Source organism: Aythya marila, assembly GCF_965140915.1.
Source record: "Aythya marila genome assembly, chromosome: 3".
Lineage (NCBI taxonomy): Eukaryota > Metazoa > Chordata > Aves > Anseriformes > Anatidae > Aythya > Aythya marila.
In genome coordinates, this window is record NC_139044.1 from 28,745,474 (window position 1) to 28,763,682 (window position 18,209).

General features: G+C 42.8%; 1 protein-coding gene across 2 annotated transcripts in view; it reads right to left on the reverse strand.

Moving 5' to 3' along the window:
• The window catches only part of ADSS2 (adenylosuccinate synthase 2), a 37,170-nt gene extending 19,288 nt beyond the window's left edge, over window positions 1-17,882 (reverse strand). The window contains exons 1-4 of one of the 2 annotated variants that reach the window (XM_082756413.1): window positions 17,549-17,880; window positions 4,161-4,263; window positions 1,673-1,741; window positions 886-936 (exon numbers count right to left, since the gene is read on the reverse strand). In XM_082756413.1, coding sequence (XP_082612539.1) covers window positions 886-936; window positions 1,673-1,741; window positions 4,161-4,263; window positions 17,549-17,875 — 550 coding nt within the window. In that variant the 5' untranslated portion in view covers window positions 17,876-17,880. Of the gene's footprint in view, window positions 1-885; window positions 937-1,672; window positions 1,742-4,160; window positions 4,264-17,548 lie in introns of both variants that reach the window. The other variant, XM_082756414.1, reaches the window with a different exon arrangement.
• Between the last annotated feature and the right edge of the window lie 327 nt (window positions 17,883-18,209).

An 18,209-nucleotide genomic window follows, 5' to 3' on the forward strand; every position in this document is an offset into this window, starting at 1 on the left:
TCCTGATTTCCAGATGTGGTAACACACAAACAACAACAAGAAGAAAATGCATTTTTCCCCCATGTCATAAGCTTTTATCTGATAAAGACCTGAAAAGTTTGCATCTTGAGATGACTACCACAGCAGCAATAATTCTATTTCCTAATACATCCAGTTACGTAACCATTATGCCACATATCTAATTTAAAGGAGGAAATTAAGTAATAAAGATGGCCTAGGAGAGATATAGCCTTTAGCACTGAAGTTCTGTTTTCGTGGTTTGGACTCTCAACATTCTACTCCATGCTCTGAACTGAAGCATTTTCTGGAACATAAGTCGGAACCAAACCTTGATTGATGAACTCCCTCTGAGAGAAGGAAAACCATTCTCTTAATTCCTACAGAGCCCTTCCCATACAGTCTCTTTTCTGAAGTACTTGGCATTTTAGTTGTTAGGGAGCTCATTAATTTGAAAGTCACACCCACTCACATGGTTTCACACCAGAAAAGTTGCTCTATTTCAGGAAAGAAAAGCAAAACTGCTTTTACACCGAAAAGGGAAATGAATCCTTCAGTGAACTTCTGAACTGCTTTTTGACTGCTTCTCACATCTTACCTTCAGCTTGGAAATTGAGCCTGCTTTCCTGAGTAAGGTACACTTACAGAGGGGGATTAAGGACTCACTGGAAAACAAACCTAGGAGGGTCCTGAGTGATGGACAAGTTTTTCTAGAATTTTTAATAAACCAAAGCAGATACAATGCCTAGCATACAGAGGCTTAGCCCAATGAAATTTACATACCAACAAATGGCCAGAAAGGCTAAAACAGTCACTCTCTTACTGCCACAGAAAGTTCAGAGAACACAAAGTTAAAAAAAAAATAATAATAAAGATCTGGGAACTTACCGATATGAGCCCTGTCAGAAATTATTAGCCTTTTTTCCCAGCCTTCTAGCCCTTAAAAGACAAAGTAAAATAATTCAAATTATGTTTTATATAGTATTTTTTTTTCTTTTGATATGTAAAGGAAAAACACTTTTCATGTTTAGTCTTCAGTCAATCTATTTAAAGGATGAGCAACCACATTCTGGAGAAAAAAAGTAGATTGGAATTATTAAAACTTAACATCAGCCTCTAAAGCTGAGAAAGTCAGGCTTATTGTGATAAAGAACTCCTGATGATTCTACTAGTTCTTCAATTTCAGCAGCCAATTAGTAGCTTTTTACTTATGAATAATTTAGTTGATTTACCTCACTTCCAGTGGACTGCTATCAAGCATAGCCACTGTCATGACAACAAGAAACCAATGAAAGGATTTCTATTGCACTTGTTTGCATTACCATGTGCTGTCAAAACAAGATTGCAAGAGGTAGCATGTCTACAAACTGGTAACACACTTTAAAAAGTTGTTTTACTTATTAAGCTCACTGCTTTAAGCAACAAAGTATGTCTGCAGATAATTCATATTTAGAACATGTTCTGTTCTTAAACGGTACAGAGATTCTTTTTGCCCATCTATACTTCCCATCAGGACCCTAGTTTTTTTTGATAAGACTCCTGTCAGGAACTAGCAGGTAAATGCAGTTCTGGAAAAAGTTATCGTATGTAACCTCTGCAGAGACATTCTCTATCTAAATCTTTTGATGAAGTGTCCACAAACTACTTTAAGAGTAGTAAAACTTAGTTTTCTCACCTTTTCCTTTCTTTAAATTTTTTTCAGCTTCTTCAAAGAGCCCTGGCAAATGAATTACAACACCATTTCCTGAAGAAAATCATCAGACAAAATTTAATGAATTACATCGAACGTGGAAAAATAGTATTTCAACAAATTCAAAGACACTTCATGTTCTGTACGCAATGTATTTAAGTTTTTAATCTTTCAGTAAATTGCTAAGAATGAAAGTTGTAACGTATCTTTAAAAGACTGACTTACACTCAAAGTATGCATCTTCAACTACCTGCATTGAATCTTTTTAAGAAGCTTAATAAACTTTCAGTTTAGATCATGACAAACAGTTACAGCATTGTGGGACAGTTCAGAATGCAACTTCCTCTTCCTCATTTCTAAAATTAACTTCCCTCTTTGCACTTCACGTTAATCACCCAATTGTTTTTAAAAGCTTAGCACATTTCTAGCATCGTTATAAATGTTAGCACTCCCTCAGGCACTTTCCATCTGTAAATAGACAGTGTATTCCATGTGCAGAGTTCAGGTTGTTAACAGACTAGCAGAATTAATATGGAAAAGGCTCCATCAAAAGCAAGCACACTGTCCTACAGGAAGCAGAGATTTACCACACCATCACATTGCTCAGAAAGACTGTTAGCTCATACAATTAACCAGTATCAGCGAGTGCTTTAAGAAGCACTTCTACATACAGTATTGAACCATCTTAAGGTCGTGCCAAACGCAGTAGATTTGAAGCAGCCAGTATAACAAAATACCTACTATTGTCAAGAATGGACTTGCCACTTGAAATTATATGCAAATCACCTAATTTCACAGATAAAAGCATTCTAAACACCAAAATACAAACTATTTAAGACTTATTTGTTATACTTTTCAGCATATAATCCTAATCAATTGTAATAATCTATTATAATACGCTAACCTTTCTGTCCTTCCCCTCAACACTTTTCCCCCTTTTTCTTTTAATTATAAACCTTTTCAGTGGAATCCTAAACCTGACAGATTTTTTTCTTCTACTAAATAAAACTGAACCACCAAGAGAGTTTTTAAATTCAAGTCAGACTTCAAAGCAGCTAGAACAGCAAACTTCAGAATAGACAGGCCAAGAGATAGATGGGAGACAGACACAGATTTGTAAAAAGCTCTCGCCTGCCCGCTGTACTTCTACAGGATCTAGTGTTTTCTACCTGACCCTGAGTCGAGCACACAGAACATGGCAAATGGACATTTCTTTTTCCACTGCTTTTCAGCAATAACTTTTAAAAGAAATGTAATACAGTAAGACACCAAAACAGAGTAATAGTAGTATCATCTGCCACAGCCTCCCAAACCAGGAGTAGTTAACAACCCAACCTCCCCTCTGTCAGCTGGAATCTATTTCCATGCCTGTTGGCCCAGTTTCCATAGAAAGTACTAGACAGGGCCAGTTAATCCAAAACTACCCCACTGCCAAGTCACACCGTAGCAGCTGAAAGGAGGCACAATCAATGACAAATTCCCATCAGGAATGGTGTTAATGCTAACTGAAAGCACACAGTCACTACGAACTGGTCCTAATAATTCAGCGGGTATCGTTTATGAATCAAACTACTTACTGACAGATGCACTTTAGTTGCTGTGCTCTTTAGCAAAATGTCAATGAGCACTTACTCAAAAATTATCACAAAAACATGCTGGAAATGGATAGGTCACATAGCCTTTAAGTAACCTAGAAACTAACCGGATTTGTGAAAGAGCACACAAACATACACAGTTATAATGCTGTGTAGGACTTTCTATATTCACCTGCATCTTTAGAAGGAAACTTTAAGGGCTATACAACATTATTAAGAAGTTTGGTTATACAAGTAATTTGAGGAAAAGTAGGACTAGATTCCAAGAGCAAAAGGAGGGTAAGTATGTTGGTATGGAGCAACAGATAGTACAATCTAAACCTCCTTTCAGAAGGCAAATAGATCATAGATCCTGACATCACTTAGTACTGCCACAACCCCAAACCTAATGCAGTCTCTTGAAAAGACCTTTTGACAAGATCTATATAGTGTATAAATCTTCTTGGATTCAGCATTCCTTTTACATTCCAGTGGAAAAGGAAGGAAAGATTTATGTTGCTGTAAGCACTGGTAGTCATTTAGGAGGGCTGAAGACTGAAACAGAGGAGGAACTGTGAGAATAAAAGAAATACTTAGAAAAAAATGAGATGGAAGGGGAAGGGACAATGAAGATACACTGGGTAGATAGCCATTTGCATTGATACGGCAGATAAGAACAAAAACGACCTAAGACAATAAAACACCCATAATCTAAAATGCATGATTGAGTTAAATCAACATTAACAAGGTAGTAGAATTACAAGCAAAGCTCAAGCCCCTGGGAATGAGGAAAAAGTGTCTTAATCCTGTATGCCCTCAGGCATACTTTGTTATTTTAGTATGTCCAAAGTTTGTCACTACATTATTGTCCATTTTTGTTTCAGAGATGGACCACTTACCAATGAATGCCGTGACTTTTGGATTGATGATCCCACTTGGCAGAAGATGGAAGTCATACTCCACAGAATCCACAACAACTGTATGCCCTGCATTATTGCCTCCCTGAGGGAAAAAAAAAAAGTATTAATAGTTCTTGATACGGAAGACAAATGAAGACACAGTACAGACAGGGAATAAACTCGTTCCACCTCCAACTCCACAGCTTTCATTATGCTGCTGATAAAAGATCTACATGAAATCTTCCTCACCCAGGCAATCTGCTCAACTTGGTTTGTCAAACTTGACAATTTTCACATGAATATTGTCACAGAGATTTTTGGATGGTATCGTGGTTCATAAAGGTGCTTTGGAGTACGATGTTTCTAGAAGTTATCGGACAGACCCATAAACATTCTAGAATGTGCAAACGTTCCTAAAAGCATTCAACTGTTTTTTTTGCTTCCTATTACATTTAGGAAAAAGTAAGTATTAAAAGTCAAACTGCAACCCTAGCAAAGAAAAACAATACCTAAAACCAGTTAAACTGGGTATGAGAAGCCATTAGGGAGGATGCATGCTGCGGGTTGACAACGTGCATGCTTCTTGTTCTGAATTCATGGTTCTGTCTTTTGCTGATTGTTTTTCACAGAAAAACATTCCAAGCTGACTAGTTCACTCTATACCTCCTCAGCTGGTACACGGTATTTGTATCTGAAGTCTGCTGTTAAGCAGTGAGTCTAAAGGTACCTAAGATAACTGTGGTTTTTCCAAGTTACAGGAGACCACTTGTACCAACTAGCACTCAGCGTTCCTACCTTTTTTCATTACCATGAAGCATGAGAGTATTAAGAGATTTATTAAACTGCGAAATAACATCCAAAACACAAAAGGAGCCTGTGTCCAAGTCTCAAAGAGGGTCAGGATAGGCTTATGAAACTAACAAAGATTACAAAATAGTTACCGAATATCCCCTGTTCCCATTTGCTGTGCTTTTGAAAATAAGCTTACACTCTCTTGTGACCAAATCATTTGTGCAAGACAAGGTTACACACAAAACAGTCCTGTTTGCCGTAACCACAGGAATATTTACAGGCATTTTACACATAAAATGCTTTGTTCAAGAAAAGACAATGGAAAGACGTAATATTCCAAGCCTTTTTTCAGTACAAGACAAACTGAAGAAAGGCGTTATATGAAAAGAAGAAAGAAATATGAAATATTAAGCCATGGAATTATAAGCCTGAAATATTTCACAGTAGTTTATCACAGAAGATCTTTTCTAAACAACGGACTCAAAAGCTATTCACTACTTCTGCAACATTCAAAAAGCATGAAAATAATACAAAAAGCCATTCATCCGACGCTACAAAAAACAAATATTCTTAACCCTCAAACCTCTCTGCAAGTATATAAACACATGCTGTGAGTAAATGTTATCTCAGTGAGGTCAGCAATGAAACTTCTTACTATTTCAGCATTATTTGAGGACTTACACCAGTCCCATCTCCTTTGGGAACAGAAGGATGCCTTACAAACTCACACAAAGTTGAGATGAATTTGTAACATGTTACAGAGTTTTCCCATTTGGTAAGCAGTACCTTGAAGTGGTGAAGATTTCTGGACACGGATGGCTTTCCCTGAAAGTGATCTGACTTAACCACAGAAAGCCAAATTTTGCATTCACGACATATGAAACATATTAGTTGTATAAACAAAGCAAGTCATCCAAGGTTATTCTTTTAAGAAAATAATGAAACATTGGCCAGCCTGCTCGAGTAGGGTGTTCAGGAGGGAGACACAGAGCTTGTAAATCATCAGAACATAGCTGCTGGGTTTTGGTGGTGTCCAGACTTTTCCCTTGCACTGCCGAATGACGTCAAGATACACAGAGGTGTGTTGTTTCTGTGCTTGTTTAAAAATACCCTGACATAGTGGCTGACAGAATTAAAATGGTATTTTACCCTTTAAACCCTGAACTACGTGTACAGCACAGCTCATACTTCATCAAGAAGCAAGCTGGTTACCCACGTTATATAAACTTTACCATCTTTGTTATTAGCAGCTGTGCTTTAAGGGATTTTGGTAGAAACTAAAGCAAAAAACCTCAGCACTGTGGTGAATCACCACTTGACTACACTCTTAGGCCATGCTCAAGGTTTCCTAATGCTTGTTTTCAGCTTATACTCAAATTTCAGTCCCAAAATGCAGTTGTATTATGATAATGCCCGCAGCATGAAAAGATTTGATCCCAGAAGTGCTGTTGTTATCAGCTGCCTGGTAGAACAATTGCTAGGTAGGACTGTCTGGTCAGTCCACACCCTGCTTTGGGCATCATTCCATAAAACTGTTTCACTTCTTTCAAATTTTTTTTCATTTCAAACTGTGTATTAGGAGAACACTACAAAAGCAGCATTCAATTAATTGAGTCTTCAAAACATTGATTTACAGGTAAGCCCTAACCTAACACAGAAGAGCAAGTGTACAGTTACACAGTTAGGAATTGTATATTAAGAGAATAATTCACACTACACTCCATGTGAAGTACTAGTAAAGTACACCCGTGCTCACATTGCACACAGCCGTGATAAACACTTCTAATTACAAACACTTGAACTCAGAGTTTGAGTGGCAGGGGGGTTGCTGAGTTTTGGGTTTGGTGTGTTCAGGATTTTCCTTGGCGGAAGTTCCCCTACCCCTGACTCCCAACCCAGAAACTGCTGGTAACACCAACATCTTCACAACTATTGCCTCTGGGATTAATTCAAGGTAGAAACTGATGAAGTCACTTCTGGCATCAGTCCTTTCCATCCCTATTTCTCTCCTCCTCCCTCACCATGCTAATCCAAAAGGGATCCGTTAGATCATTCAAGCTAACACTCCTCTGATTAAAGTATTTAAACATTAATGAAGTACTCCTAACTGGGTTTAACTAATAGTGAAAATAAATTATACGGTTTATGCCCAAATAAATTTCAGTACATTGTATAAGGCTCTTGCCAGAGGGAAATAAAGACACAGAAGTTACTTCTTGAGGTTGGCAATACTTTCTGATTAACTGCGTACAGTGTCTGTCTACCATAACTCGGTAACCTGAGTTCCCAAACTGGGAGAATTTTCTCCCAGTCACGTGAAATCTGGAACACCTACCTTGGGCCGACACAGACAGAGAAAGACCAGAAGGTGTTCCTGCTCTGTGTGGACCACACCACGTGCACATGGCAGCAGCTCCTTTACCCTTCCTCCTTGCACAACAGCATGGTTCCTTCAGCTGAGCCAGGCAGAAGCACCACAGCCAGCGTACTCACCCACTGGGGCACGGCAACCCTGGCTTTAGCTACCGATAGGAAAGGGCTGAGGAGAGGAAAAAATGACTTCTTATACATGGGAGGCACAGTAAGGCACCAGCAGCACTCTGAGCATCGAACTTAACGGGGATGCTTCCCTCCCATTCTGCAGAAGGGTGGCACTGGGAGCCCCTCTGGAAGCTGGGACACAGGCTGTGGAGAAGGTCAGGCAGCCAAGGCACGGTTGGCTTTGCCAGAGTAAAGAAAGAATATGATGTGGATATATATAAAAAAAAAAAAAAAATGACAGAGAATAGAGAATCAAGAAGAAATAGTGTGACATACTGAGGGAACATCTAACAGAGACTGAAATATCTGTCTAGGTTACTACTAGGCTACTCAGGTAAGAATATAAGCGATCTTCTCCCTGACATCCTAATAAAGCTGAGATCTTTATTTATTTATCTCCATCAATGCACAGCACTGCGAATTTTTGGCATACTCTGAAGTTTCCAAAATTTGATTTTCAGAAGTCAGCAGTCTTCTTAGCACTGTATTTTGAGGAAGGCTAATGAAAAGATAAAAGCATTCAGTTCATTTGTCCTCACATTACTTTTCCCCCTACTCCTTTCCTTACCCTATTTTTCCCCCTCACATCTTTTAACTCACACTGTTTGGAACGGCTCTTCTCTTCTCTTATTACAGATTCATCGGTGCTGAAAGGATCAGCCCTTTCAGCAAGCAGCCCAAAGCTTTACCAAATTACAATGTTAAATTGCATCTCAAATAGGATTTCCTCAACTTTTCAACCGCTATGAGCACGGACTTTGCATTACAGTTTTGCCCTTTCTTAATCTTTGACTTTTCCTTGTAGTCCATACCTGGTAGCACCGCTGCTCCCCAAGGCTGGCTTCAGGACTGGTTTGCAGTTTTCCAGTTGCTGCCAGCACTTCTGTGAGCAGTTCCAGCAGGAACTGCCACCAGGTGACACCGATCTTTTGTGCTGAGAATGGGGGGGAAACACGAGCTTGCTCAGAAAGAAACGTGAACTGAACACCTCTTTTTTCCCCAACAACATGTTTGACCAGCTCACACAGCCGTGAAGATAAGGATCAGAGAAACAGCTCTTTAATCATAGCTTTAATGTAAAAACCAAAAGCAAAACAAACAAAAGCATCCTCAGCTATGAAAGCTCCTTATTAGTATTCCTTAAAGAGTATGGTTTTTAAACTTCTGTGTACATCCAGCTCAAAAGGGTGCCAATTGGATCAGAAAAGAGAAGTTTCTATTTATTTGGAGATGCAGAGCAAAAGTCATGAACAAGCATCAACCTACTCATTTCAGTGTATGGATTTAGTCTGAGGTCTTTTTAGTTTGATGCCGTTGGATGAACGACTTAAAATCCTACTGAGAACCAGCAGCCTTTTTTTTTCCCTTTTGTGATAATATGACTATTAAATTATGCTATTATTTTAGAGTATTTTATGTCATTAAGTAGAAATGGAATAGTGAACATCAGATTAGGCTTAAGATCACTATCCAATCTATAATATTTAAGCAAAACCTGTTGTTGTAAGATAACTAATTGCGTAAGCTTTTTAAAAAGGCATTATTCCAATGTCACTAGCGCAGTATGCTTAAATCACCTGCTTGAAAAAGCTTCTGATCCCTGGCCACCAGCTGGTAATCCTGAAATATCCAAGCTATTCAGCATGGAGAACAGCTAAGTATACAGGAATCTGATGGAAAGGTGCACACTAATAGACAAATTATCACACCAGTACAGTTGGAATGACAGCAGTCACGATCCCAAAACCCCTTATTTACCTCCCTTCCAGAAACCTCGCTCCAAAAAACAAAAAAACAATTCTTCTGAAGTATTACTTTCAGAGCAGTACACTGCCCAGAGAGATTCAAAAACAAAACAAAAAAAAAGGGGGGGCGGGGGGAAGAAGGGAGTGCCTCCAACCTGCTGAAGAAGATTAAGTAGCCTAAAAATCCTTCTCAGTGTAAGCACCACACCCACGAATCTGCATCCAGGTATTCCACATCGATAAGCTGGTCGGTGCTATGCACCAAGCCAGACGCTGCTATGAATGTACCTCTCTCCTGGCCAACCCAAACAGGATCGGTCACACGTGCACAGAGGGGGCATACGATAGCAAAGGCAGCTACATGCATTGTACATCTGGGAGCCATTTGATAAACATGCTTAGGTAACACCCTGTTTGCACTCGTGTTATATGCCTGGAGATACTAATTTTGCAGGGAAAGGTCGTTATCTGCTAGCTGACATTCTACTGGAAACAAACCTGAGTTTTCAGTAAATCAAACAAGTGACTGCCGCCAGCCAAAAACCACTTTTTAGGGACTGGAAGGCAGTACTTGCTACAAGCAGCACACACACAGCAGTACCAGTGCAGCATCACGATCAAGATAGCAACACTACAAAATACACTGAGGATAAATCAACAGTATCAGAGAGGACTACATTTCAAACACACTGACTGAACTGTATTTCTATTAGGACACCTATGGCAATTTTAAGGTAAATTATTTCAGCATTCCCCCTGCCTACGCAAAATGGCTTGTTTTCTCATACATTCTAGCTACAGTTTTTAAATGCCTTAACTAGTAGTTAAAATATTTGGGGTAAAGAACTAGACAGAGTTTGGAATAATATTGTATAAGTACCTGACTACAGCTTCATGATTTTTCCTTACTCTGAAGGCTAAAACCAACTTTCAGGACACCTCAAAAGGCATGTTCTAGAACCAAACCAGTAGACTTAAATGAACATACGAACAATCTCTAAGCAAAACAGCCTGCTCACTGTGAGCCTTCCTCTAGGGCAAGAGCTCCTCAGCTCCTCATGTTCCATCCACACACAACAGCTTCCAGACGTACAAAGCACGGAGAAGGAGCTCTCATAATAATATCCAACATTTTTTTCCCCTGGAATTGCATTGCTGTACTGGCCAGCAGATCCCAAGGAATTAAACTGATATTCCTTGTATGTTGAGCTGATTCACTCGACAAAGAAGGACCGATTATTTGGGAGAGAGTTATTAGAAGATAATCTAACAAAGTTAATTTAACAAAACAGCAATGACTTATATCTGCCTTCAGAAAGTCTAATTGACAACTGCTTCACCAGTCTCTGCATCGTGACCTTTAGTGTCGGGATTGAAGAGATTTCCTCTTAGACACAGCAATTATTTTCTTGTTAAATTAAGATAATGCAAGAAAGTTCATTAGCTAAGACTCCAGGTTTACTGTGCTTTATCAACCACTACCAAAACTCAGCTAAAGAAATACTGAATTTGAAATAAATGTCAGTTTGTTGGGGTGTTCATTTCTGGCTTTTGGTTGCTTGTTTGCTAAATATGCAGGTACAAACACAGTGTTTCCTAAGAAGTCATTATTTAGCTTTCCATAAATATATTTCAACAATAATAGTAATATTCACCAAGGACATAACAAAATTAAACGGAAACAATAATATAACGTATTTGGTGTCAACTGCAGCCATCAGTGAGCATCTTTTAGGTTGGATATTAGGCAGAATTTCTTTACCAAAAGGGTTGTGAGGCATTGGAATGGGCTGCCCAGGGAGGTGGTTGAATCACCATCCCTGGAGGCCTTTAAAAGACGTTTAGATGTAGAGCTTAGGGATATGGGTTAGTGGAGGACTGGTTAGTGTTAGGTCAGAAGTTGACTCTGTGATCTTGGAGGTCTCTTCCAACCTAGATGATTCTGTCTGCTAACTTAAGAGCTCCTCTGAAGCCAGGTGAAGCCAGCCACTGAGGAAGCACAGAATCACATTTTCTGAGACGACTCTGAAAATGATATAAAGCCATATTTGAAGGCTTACAGGAAAATCCTGACGTAGAACTTTCCTCTGATGAGCTTGCTCAGGGAAGTCCCTTGCACCTGGCTTTACAGCCAATCTCGCTGATTTACCCGAAAACCATCCACAGGACTTCACTGCTTGTCCTTCCAGCTTATGAAAAGCAACTCCATTTTCCTAGTACATGGATTCTTCTAGGAAAAATGTACACACGTACTCTGTCACTCACTGAAGACCCTCACTCCGAGGATTAAGAGGCTCATTCTAGCTTTACATACTTTTTTCCTTTTTTCTTTTAAGTGCAGCCTAACAGGAAACATTAATGTACCAACCCAGATAACCAGCAAAACCAAAAAGGAAAGCGGTGTTGCTTGTTCACAAACTGAAAGCAAAATATGATTTCTCTTAGAAAAAAAAAAAAAAAAAAAAAGATTTTTAAAGCCTTGGTGTTGAGCACCAAGGATAAAAGGAAATTTATGCTATGTGCACTAGCCAAGGAAGTCTAAGCTTACGTGTACGGCATGTTCAGTATACACAAGGAGAATACGCGCTGCAGGAATACAGAAAAAAATATAACATTTTTAAAACTGAGATGGAGGAACAATGGCATGTCCTTCCCCACGTTAGATCTATATAAATTCAAAATACGCATTTAATTTCCAGCACATATCTTCATAAGTCAAAGCAGCCCAGACATTGGTACAGTAACCAGAGCACTTCAGCCTGCTACGAGCAGATGAGGACAGGAGAGCAGTTCTCGATGCCTCACCAACACCAGCACCCTCAGAACTGCCTGGCCCACGTTACTGCAACTTCACCTAACAGCTGAAGTACGTAGAGAAAAAAGATTTATTAAAAAAGCAGACTGAAATTACTATTAAAATCATACTGTGAATAGCTCTCTGTACCGACATTAAACTCAGAATTATTTAAAGCAGCCCTAAAATACCACGATACGCACTACAGAGACCCCAAAAGCCTATGATGACAATCAGTGGCTTTTCTTATGACATGGTAATGCCAAAAATAGGATGCCCCCAGGTAGAGCAAAGAAGTCTTTCAAGTTATCTCCTCTAGAACATAAATTAGTTGTCTACTTTAAAGCGATGTTATCTTATGCCTCCATTAAGAAAGAAGTCATACGCCCCCTCGAGCTCTCCCTGTTGGAGGGGTGTGTACACACACAAGCTTATTTTTTTATTTTTTTATTTTTTTAACAGTTGACTTTTATCACCACCACATTCCAGCAGTAATTTTCACCTTGGGGCAACCGCTGTTGTTTTTGAGCTAGTAATGCAAGTGACTGCCAAGTCGGGCAAGAAGCAAGTCAATGTTGTTTTGGCATCATATGGTTGTAAACACTTTCATTTAACTCTTAGATGGAAAGCCAAACATAGATTCAAAGAAAGGATACTACCACTACTAACAATATACTTTTTTTTTTTTTCCTGCCACAATCAGCTTCTTGGAATCTTGAGAACACCTCTAGAAAGCTGATCAGAGGCTGTCTCATCCTTAACCTCCACTACATACCCTCACATAACATAACTGGCAATCACTAAGCTGTTTGCTTCTCATTTCAAACCATATTGCCAAAAAACTAGCTTCAGCTTCAGGTTGCCAACCACACCTCCACCAAGGCGCAGATAACAAATTCACTGCCTCACATCTCTGATGTTTGTGATTAATTTCTTGCCTCTTTACCCCCTCCCCAAAAAAATGAATGCGTGGTTATCAAACTGTAGTACATAACCTACTCCTGGATTTCAATATAAACAACATTCAGCATCTGGCAATTATCTTTGTTGGTATTTATGCCAATCAACTCATGTTTGTAAGAGCTGAACCTAGTTCAAGGAGCCATCACGTTACATGCTTAACTTTTCAACTTCCTGAAAGTTTGGCCAGACTTCAGAAATCTTTGAATGTGTAGTACAAGAACTAGTGCATCAGAACAAGATCAAGAGTGTGGTTTGAGGCAAATATGACAGCCTACACACAGCCTTATTTGTTAGAAGAAAACAGGCAACTGTTTGAAAGAAAACATTAATTTTACTGAAGTCCAGCCCAGGTTTCTTTCACTCACCTCAGAAAACTCTGTATGTTTCTCTGTGTTGACAGAGCCAGCTCTGAGGAACTGCTACAGGAGCATGGTCTTTGGAAAGGTTCTTCAGAACTAGCTTCAGTTTGGTTTCACCTGATTTGCCAAACCCTATATTGTTGCAATGCCTTACATGTGCTAAGTAGGGAACAGATTTTATTACGCTAATCTTCATTCAAGTCCAGAATAAAGGCCAATCTATCCCTAAGAGATAAAAGAGACCTAGTGAGGCAGGCTGATACGGAACAAGAAAAATGCTGAAAGCACAGTCCAGTGCTATGCTGCTTCAGTGCACAAAAAAAAAAAAAAAAACAGTTTGCTACATCTCACAGCAACAGAGTTAAAAAGGGATACAAGAAACAAAAAGCGACTTTGGGAATACATGTATTTGAAATTTCACTAAGCTGCTACAGAGCACCGCATCTGAACCGACCAAATGAAAACAGCGAGATGTAACAACAGCAAGAGGGACAGAGCAGTAAGCAACCAGCAGCTCCAGGTGCTATTTGTTCCCTTGTACTGTTAAGATCTCCTGCTAATGGCACAAGCTTTATGAATGGGGAAATGGGGTTTCAGCTGCCCTCCTGTGTGAAACTGACAGGGTTTCAGCGCTTGCCACAACCAGGGGTCACCTGCCAGGGATGCTCCAAGCGGGTCGGTGCAGCGTGTGACTCACTCATGCGGCAGGCTCATCCCGCTGACCTCTCTCCTCACCAGCACGCACCACTGGCACGCTGCCGGCCGCTGCAAGGTCCACAGGCACACCCAGAGCTTCAGCTGGACGCCACGTATCGAACGCCTGACCAGCTGAAAAAGCAGCAGCTGCTATAGATAGCTATCGATCCTGCTATTCCCGGCCCCGCGCGGCCTGACTGAAACACCTCTTCAGATGAGTTTTTAGGAAAAGGTGGGTTTGGTGGATGGAAAACACAAAGATTCCTTTTTTTTTTTTTTTGAAATGGATATATGCAGACAAGTGATGCAGAGGCATTAGGTCTGAGGCCTTAAGCAGCTGTCAACTGATCAGCGGCAACCGCTTAAACCCAAGAACCTGCCCGCTGACAACTTCTCTCCCGTTGCATTGTAATTGCCGTGCATCAACTGATGAGCAGGGGCATTACCACACAAACTTCTCGGAGGGAGGATTAAGAATCCACACACTGCAGTAACTGCACATTAGTGGTCCGGGGGTAAGAAGTGTGTGACCCCACAGCACGCAGAGCAACGATGGGGAACTACCAGGCAGCAAGCACTGAGATCAGCAGAGGAGACGTGGTAAGAAGCTGCAACTCTGTTCTGCAGTAGTAGTAAGGCGTATGACAGGACTGAAGGAGCAGAAAAATAAGATCCTTTAGCATAACAAGCATAGCTTTATAATAATTTAAGACTTCAAAATCCTATTTACCTGTGTGAATTATGTGCTCCGAATAAATCGGGTACCTCCAGTACTATGAAAAGACAACGACCAACAAGTCTGCTGGTGAAAGGGGTGAATGAGAACTGAACCATGCAGTGAAGACAGCATGGGGTTTTTTTGCTGTATCATACACACTGGTACATGGGGCAGGAGTATTAATATTAGAGATACAGTATATTTTTGTACTATCTTTGTTTTGATAAAGTGATTACCTAAAATCATTTGCTTGCATCAATTTGCCATTCCCATATCCATTAACAAATGAAATTTTAGTAATTAAATTCCCTTATTCGGTTCCACTTTGAAATGTAGGAATCAGAACAAGAAATGTTTTCCTTTAACTTTCCATTACTCGTGGAATTGATAAAAATACAACGTATGCTTTTAGAAATTGCCAGGTTTGAGAGCAGAAAGGCTAACTGCTTACTGACAGGAACCTATGTCAATAAAAAAAAAAAAAAAGCAGCACGGTTTTTCTGGCAACTTCTCCTGAATCTCAAACCGTTCTTGCTCTATTCTACTGTCTGGACCGTGATTTATGTGATACCAGGTAAACAGACTTTGCTCTGCAAGCCACTGAAGCCCAAATGTAGTTTAAGTGCAGAAGTCTCACAGATGTATTTGCTTTATCAAAAGCATCATTTTACCAGATACCTCTTAGAAGTAAATTAAGACCAATTCAAGCATAACAGTGGAAGAACCAGCACATACTATGCCTATCGCGTAGACACGTCGCAGCCGCTGGACACAAATTGAGCTTGGTCTGCAAGGTCAGATGTTGCTGAAGCCACAATACTAATTTTGATAAATGCAAGTCTGTCTCCTGACAAGGAAATCCCATATTCTTTCTCTGAGCACAAGGGTACTCTCAACAACCTCCAAACCCAAGATAAAATAAGTTTGGGGATGCTGTCTGGAAGAAGTACAGCCATAATACAGCTTATGACCTGGTTTGCCTACTTGTACCTCTTCCAGATGCCACAGTCAGCCAGCCAAACAAATGACTGAAGAAGCCATTAGGACACCTGAGAGTTAGGAGACAAGAGGGTACAGCCACTGATTTCAGAGTACAACTTCTTGCAATGCCTTTCTTTACAGGTGTTGTAAGAGTAAACAGTAAACAATTGTCAGTTGTTGGTCAGGACTGTTTTTATGGGCTGTGTCTGCACAGAACCAGGCACAACTGGAAAACCACACCAGAGTTCCCAGAATTTCAATGCAAATATCATGCAATTTTCTAAGACATCTTAAGCTCTGCTACAACTTCAGGGAAATAGTTGTATTTCCAAGTATATTGGATGTATTTCCAATGTATTGATGTATTTCCAAGTGTATTTTCAAGTCCTTCAGGGAAATAGTTGTATTAACACACTTTCCATAGGGAAGTATTTGGTCTCATCCACAGGTACTCTAGCAACCCTGTGACACGGTAAACAGAAAGAACCATCTTAGAATGAACAGAGTATAACAGTGAAATAAGAATCAGAAGTATGGACTGCAGAAAGCCACAAGTACCAAGGGGCAGGCAGAGTTGCAATCTTTCTTTATGGACTTGTACTGATATGAAAAGCACAAGAGTCATTTTCACACTCTTGCCTACCAGTGGTAACAAAACCACCAGGGGTATTCTTGCACAACACAGAGCAAGATAACTTAACAGCTCAGTGCCACCGGAAGAGAATATTCTTATTTTCCCTCCCATTCTAAGATAAGGTCCTTTGTGCTTACCTTGTCCAGGGTTCCTCTTTGCATTAGGCTCTTCTGAGCCAAGTAAACTCAGTTTTGTTTACTAAAACAGTAGAAAGTAAACCCAACCTGGAAAAATAGTTCCCAGCCATTTTGGTGAGTTAAACCAACTTAGTAGAAGCAGTCAAGTGCAAGAGTGAGCACATGGGAGGAGGCCAAGAGCACAGGAGGCCCACCAACAGGAAACGGAAGAAAGGAGGGTGGAAAGAAAAAAACTCTCTTTCCTTGCAGCAGCAGCAACAAGCAGTTAGAAATGGCAGGACTGGCCATGAACCTCAAGCCTGAGATAACATCACAGCTTTGCCCTTTCCTCGATTCGCCTGAGCTGGGCGGGAAGGAGTAAGAAACGAGTTGCATCCCCGGCGCTGCAGGGCAGCCAGCCTGCCTCCCGCACGCCCTGGCGCCGTGTGGGCACTCACCTGGGCGCCTCCATCTTCTGGGGCCAAGCCGAGCCACCACGCTCGCTGACCCTCGCCCCAGGCAGCCCTGCCACAGCACCACGTCCCGCTTTGTTTCTCCTGCAGCAAGGTACGTGAGGGGAAAGCCATTCATTCGCACAGCCGGCTGCCTGCGGGCGCGTCCCTGTGCTGCCAAATTAAAGTCTCCCAAGTCCAAGTTCGTGCTTCACCGGCTGCGGAGCGGGGCCGCTCCCGGCGGTGCTGCCGCGAGCCCCGCTCCGCGCTCACACAGCGAGGCTCGGCCGAGCCCCGCGTGCCGCAGGCGGCGCGGCTGCCGTGCGGCCAGCGGCAGGAGGACACGCGGCACATGGCCGCTGCTGCCCGGGGGACCGGCCGCAAACAGCCGCCCCCGCGGCCGGCCACACTCGCTGCTTCGGCGGGGGGCTGCGGGAAGGCTTCATAGAGGCAGACAAAGGGCGGGCGGCGGCAGCGCCCCGGGCACGCTGCTCCTGCCGCCCGCGGCGCCTCGGGGAGACAAAGGGGCCCCGGGGCACCGCCGGGCCGCGTCCCCCCCCCGCTCCCTTCCCGTCCCCTCCCCGGTCCCCTCCTCACCTGGCACCTGCAGACGATGTCGGCGTCCTGCGCCAGCAGGTCCACCACCTTGCCCTTGCCCTCGTCGCCCCACTGCGCGCCCAGCACCACCGTCACCTTGTTGCCGAGGGGCCGGGCGGCGCTCCCCCCGTTGGGCACGGCGGCCGCCGGGGCTCCCTGCTCCGCCATGGCCCGCGCTGCCCCCTCCGGCTCCGGCTCCGGCTGCGGCTCCGCTCCCGGTCCCGGCTGCGGCTGCCGCGGGGCTCCGGGCACATGCGGCAGCGGCAGCGCGCGGCGGCCCCGCTTCCCCCGCCTCCTCCCGGCCGCGCCGCGGTGCCGCTGCCGCATCCAGGCGCCGCCGGCCCCCGCCCCGCCGCTCCCCGCCCTCCCCCGCCGGAGGAGGCCCGGCCCGCCCCGCGCCCCCGGGGAACAGCGAGGCCGCCGCCGCCGCCGCGGGCGGCTTTTGTCCGTCCCTGCCGCCCTCCCCGTTCCCCCAGCCCGCCCGCCGCTTCTCCCGCGCCTCGCAGCGCGGACTACATTACCCAGCGCGCCCCGCGGCAAGCCCCTCGCAGAGCGCCGCGCGGGGCCGCGCGCGGGGCGTGCCGGGGGTTGTAGGCCGCGCGGGCAGCACCTGTAGCGGGGCGGGGGGGTGGCGGCTGCCCCATGCGGCCACGGCCGTGGC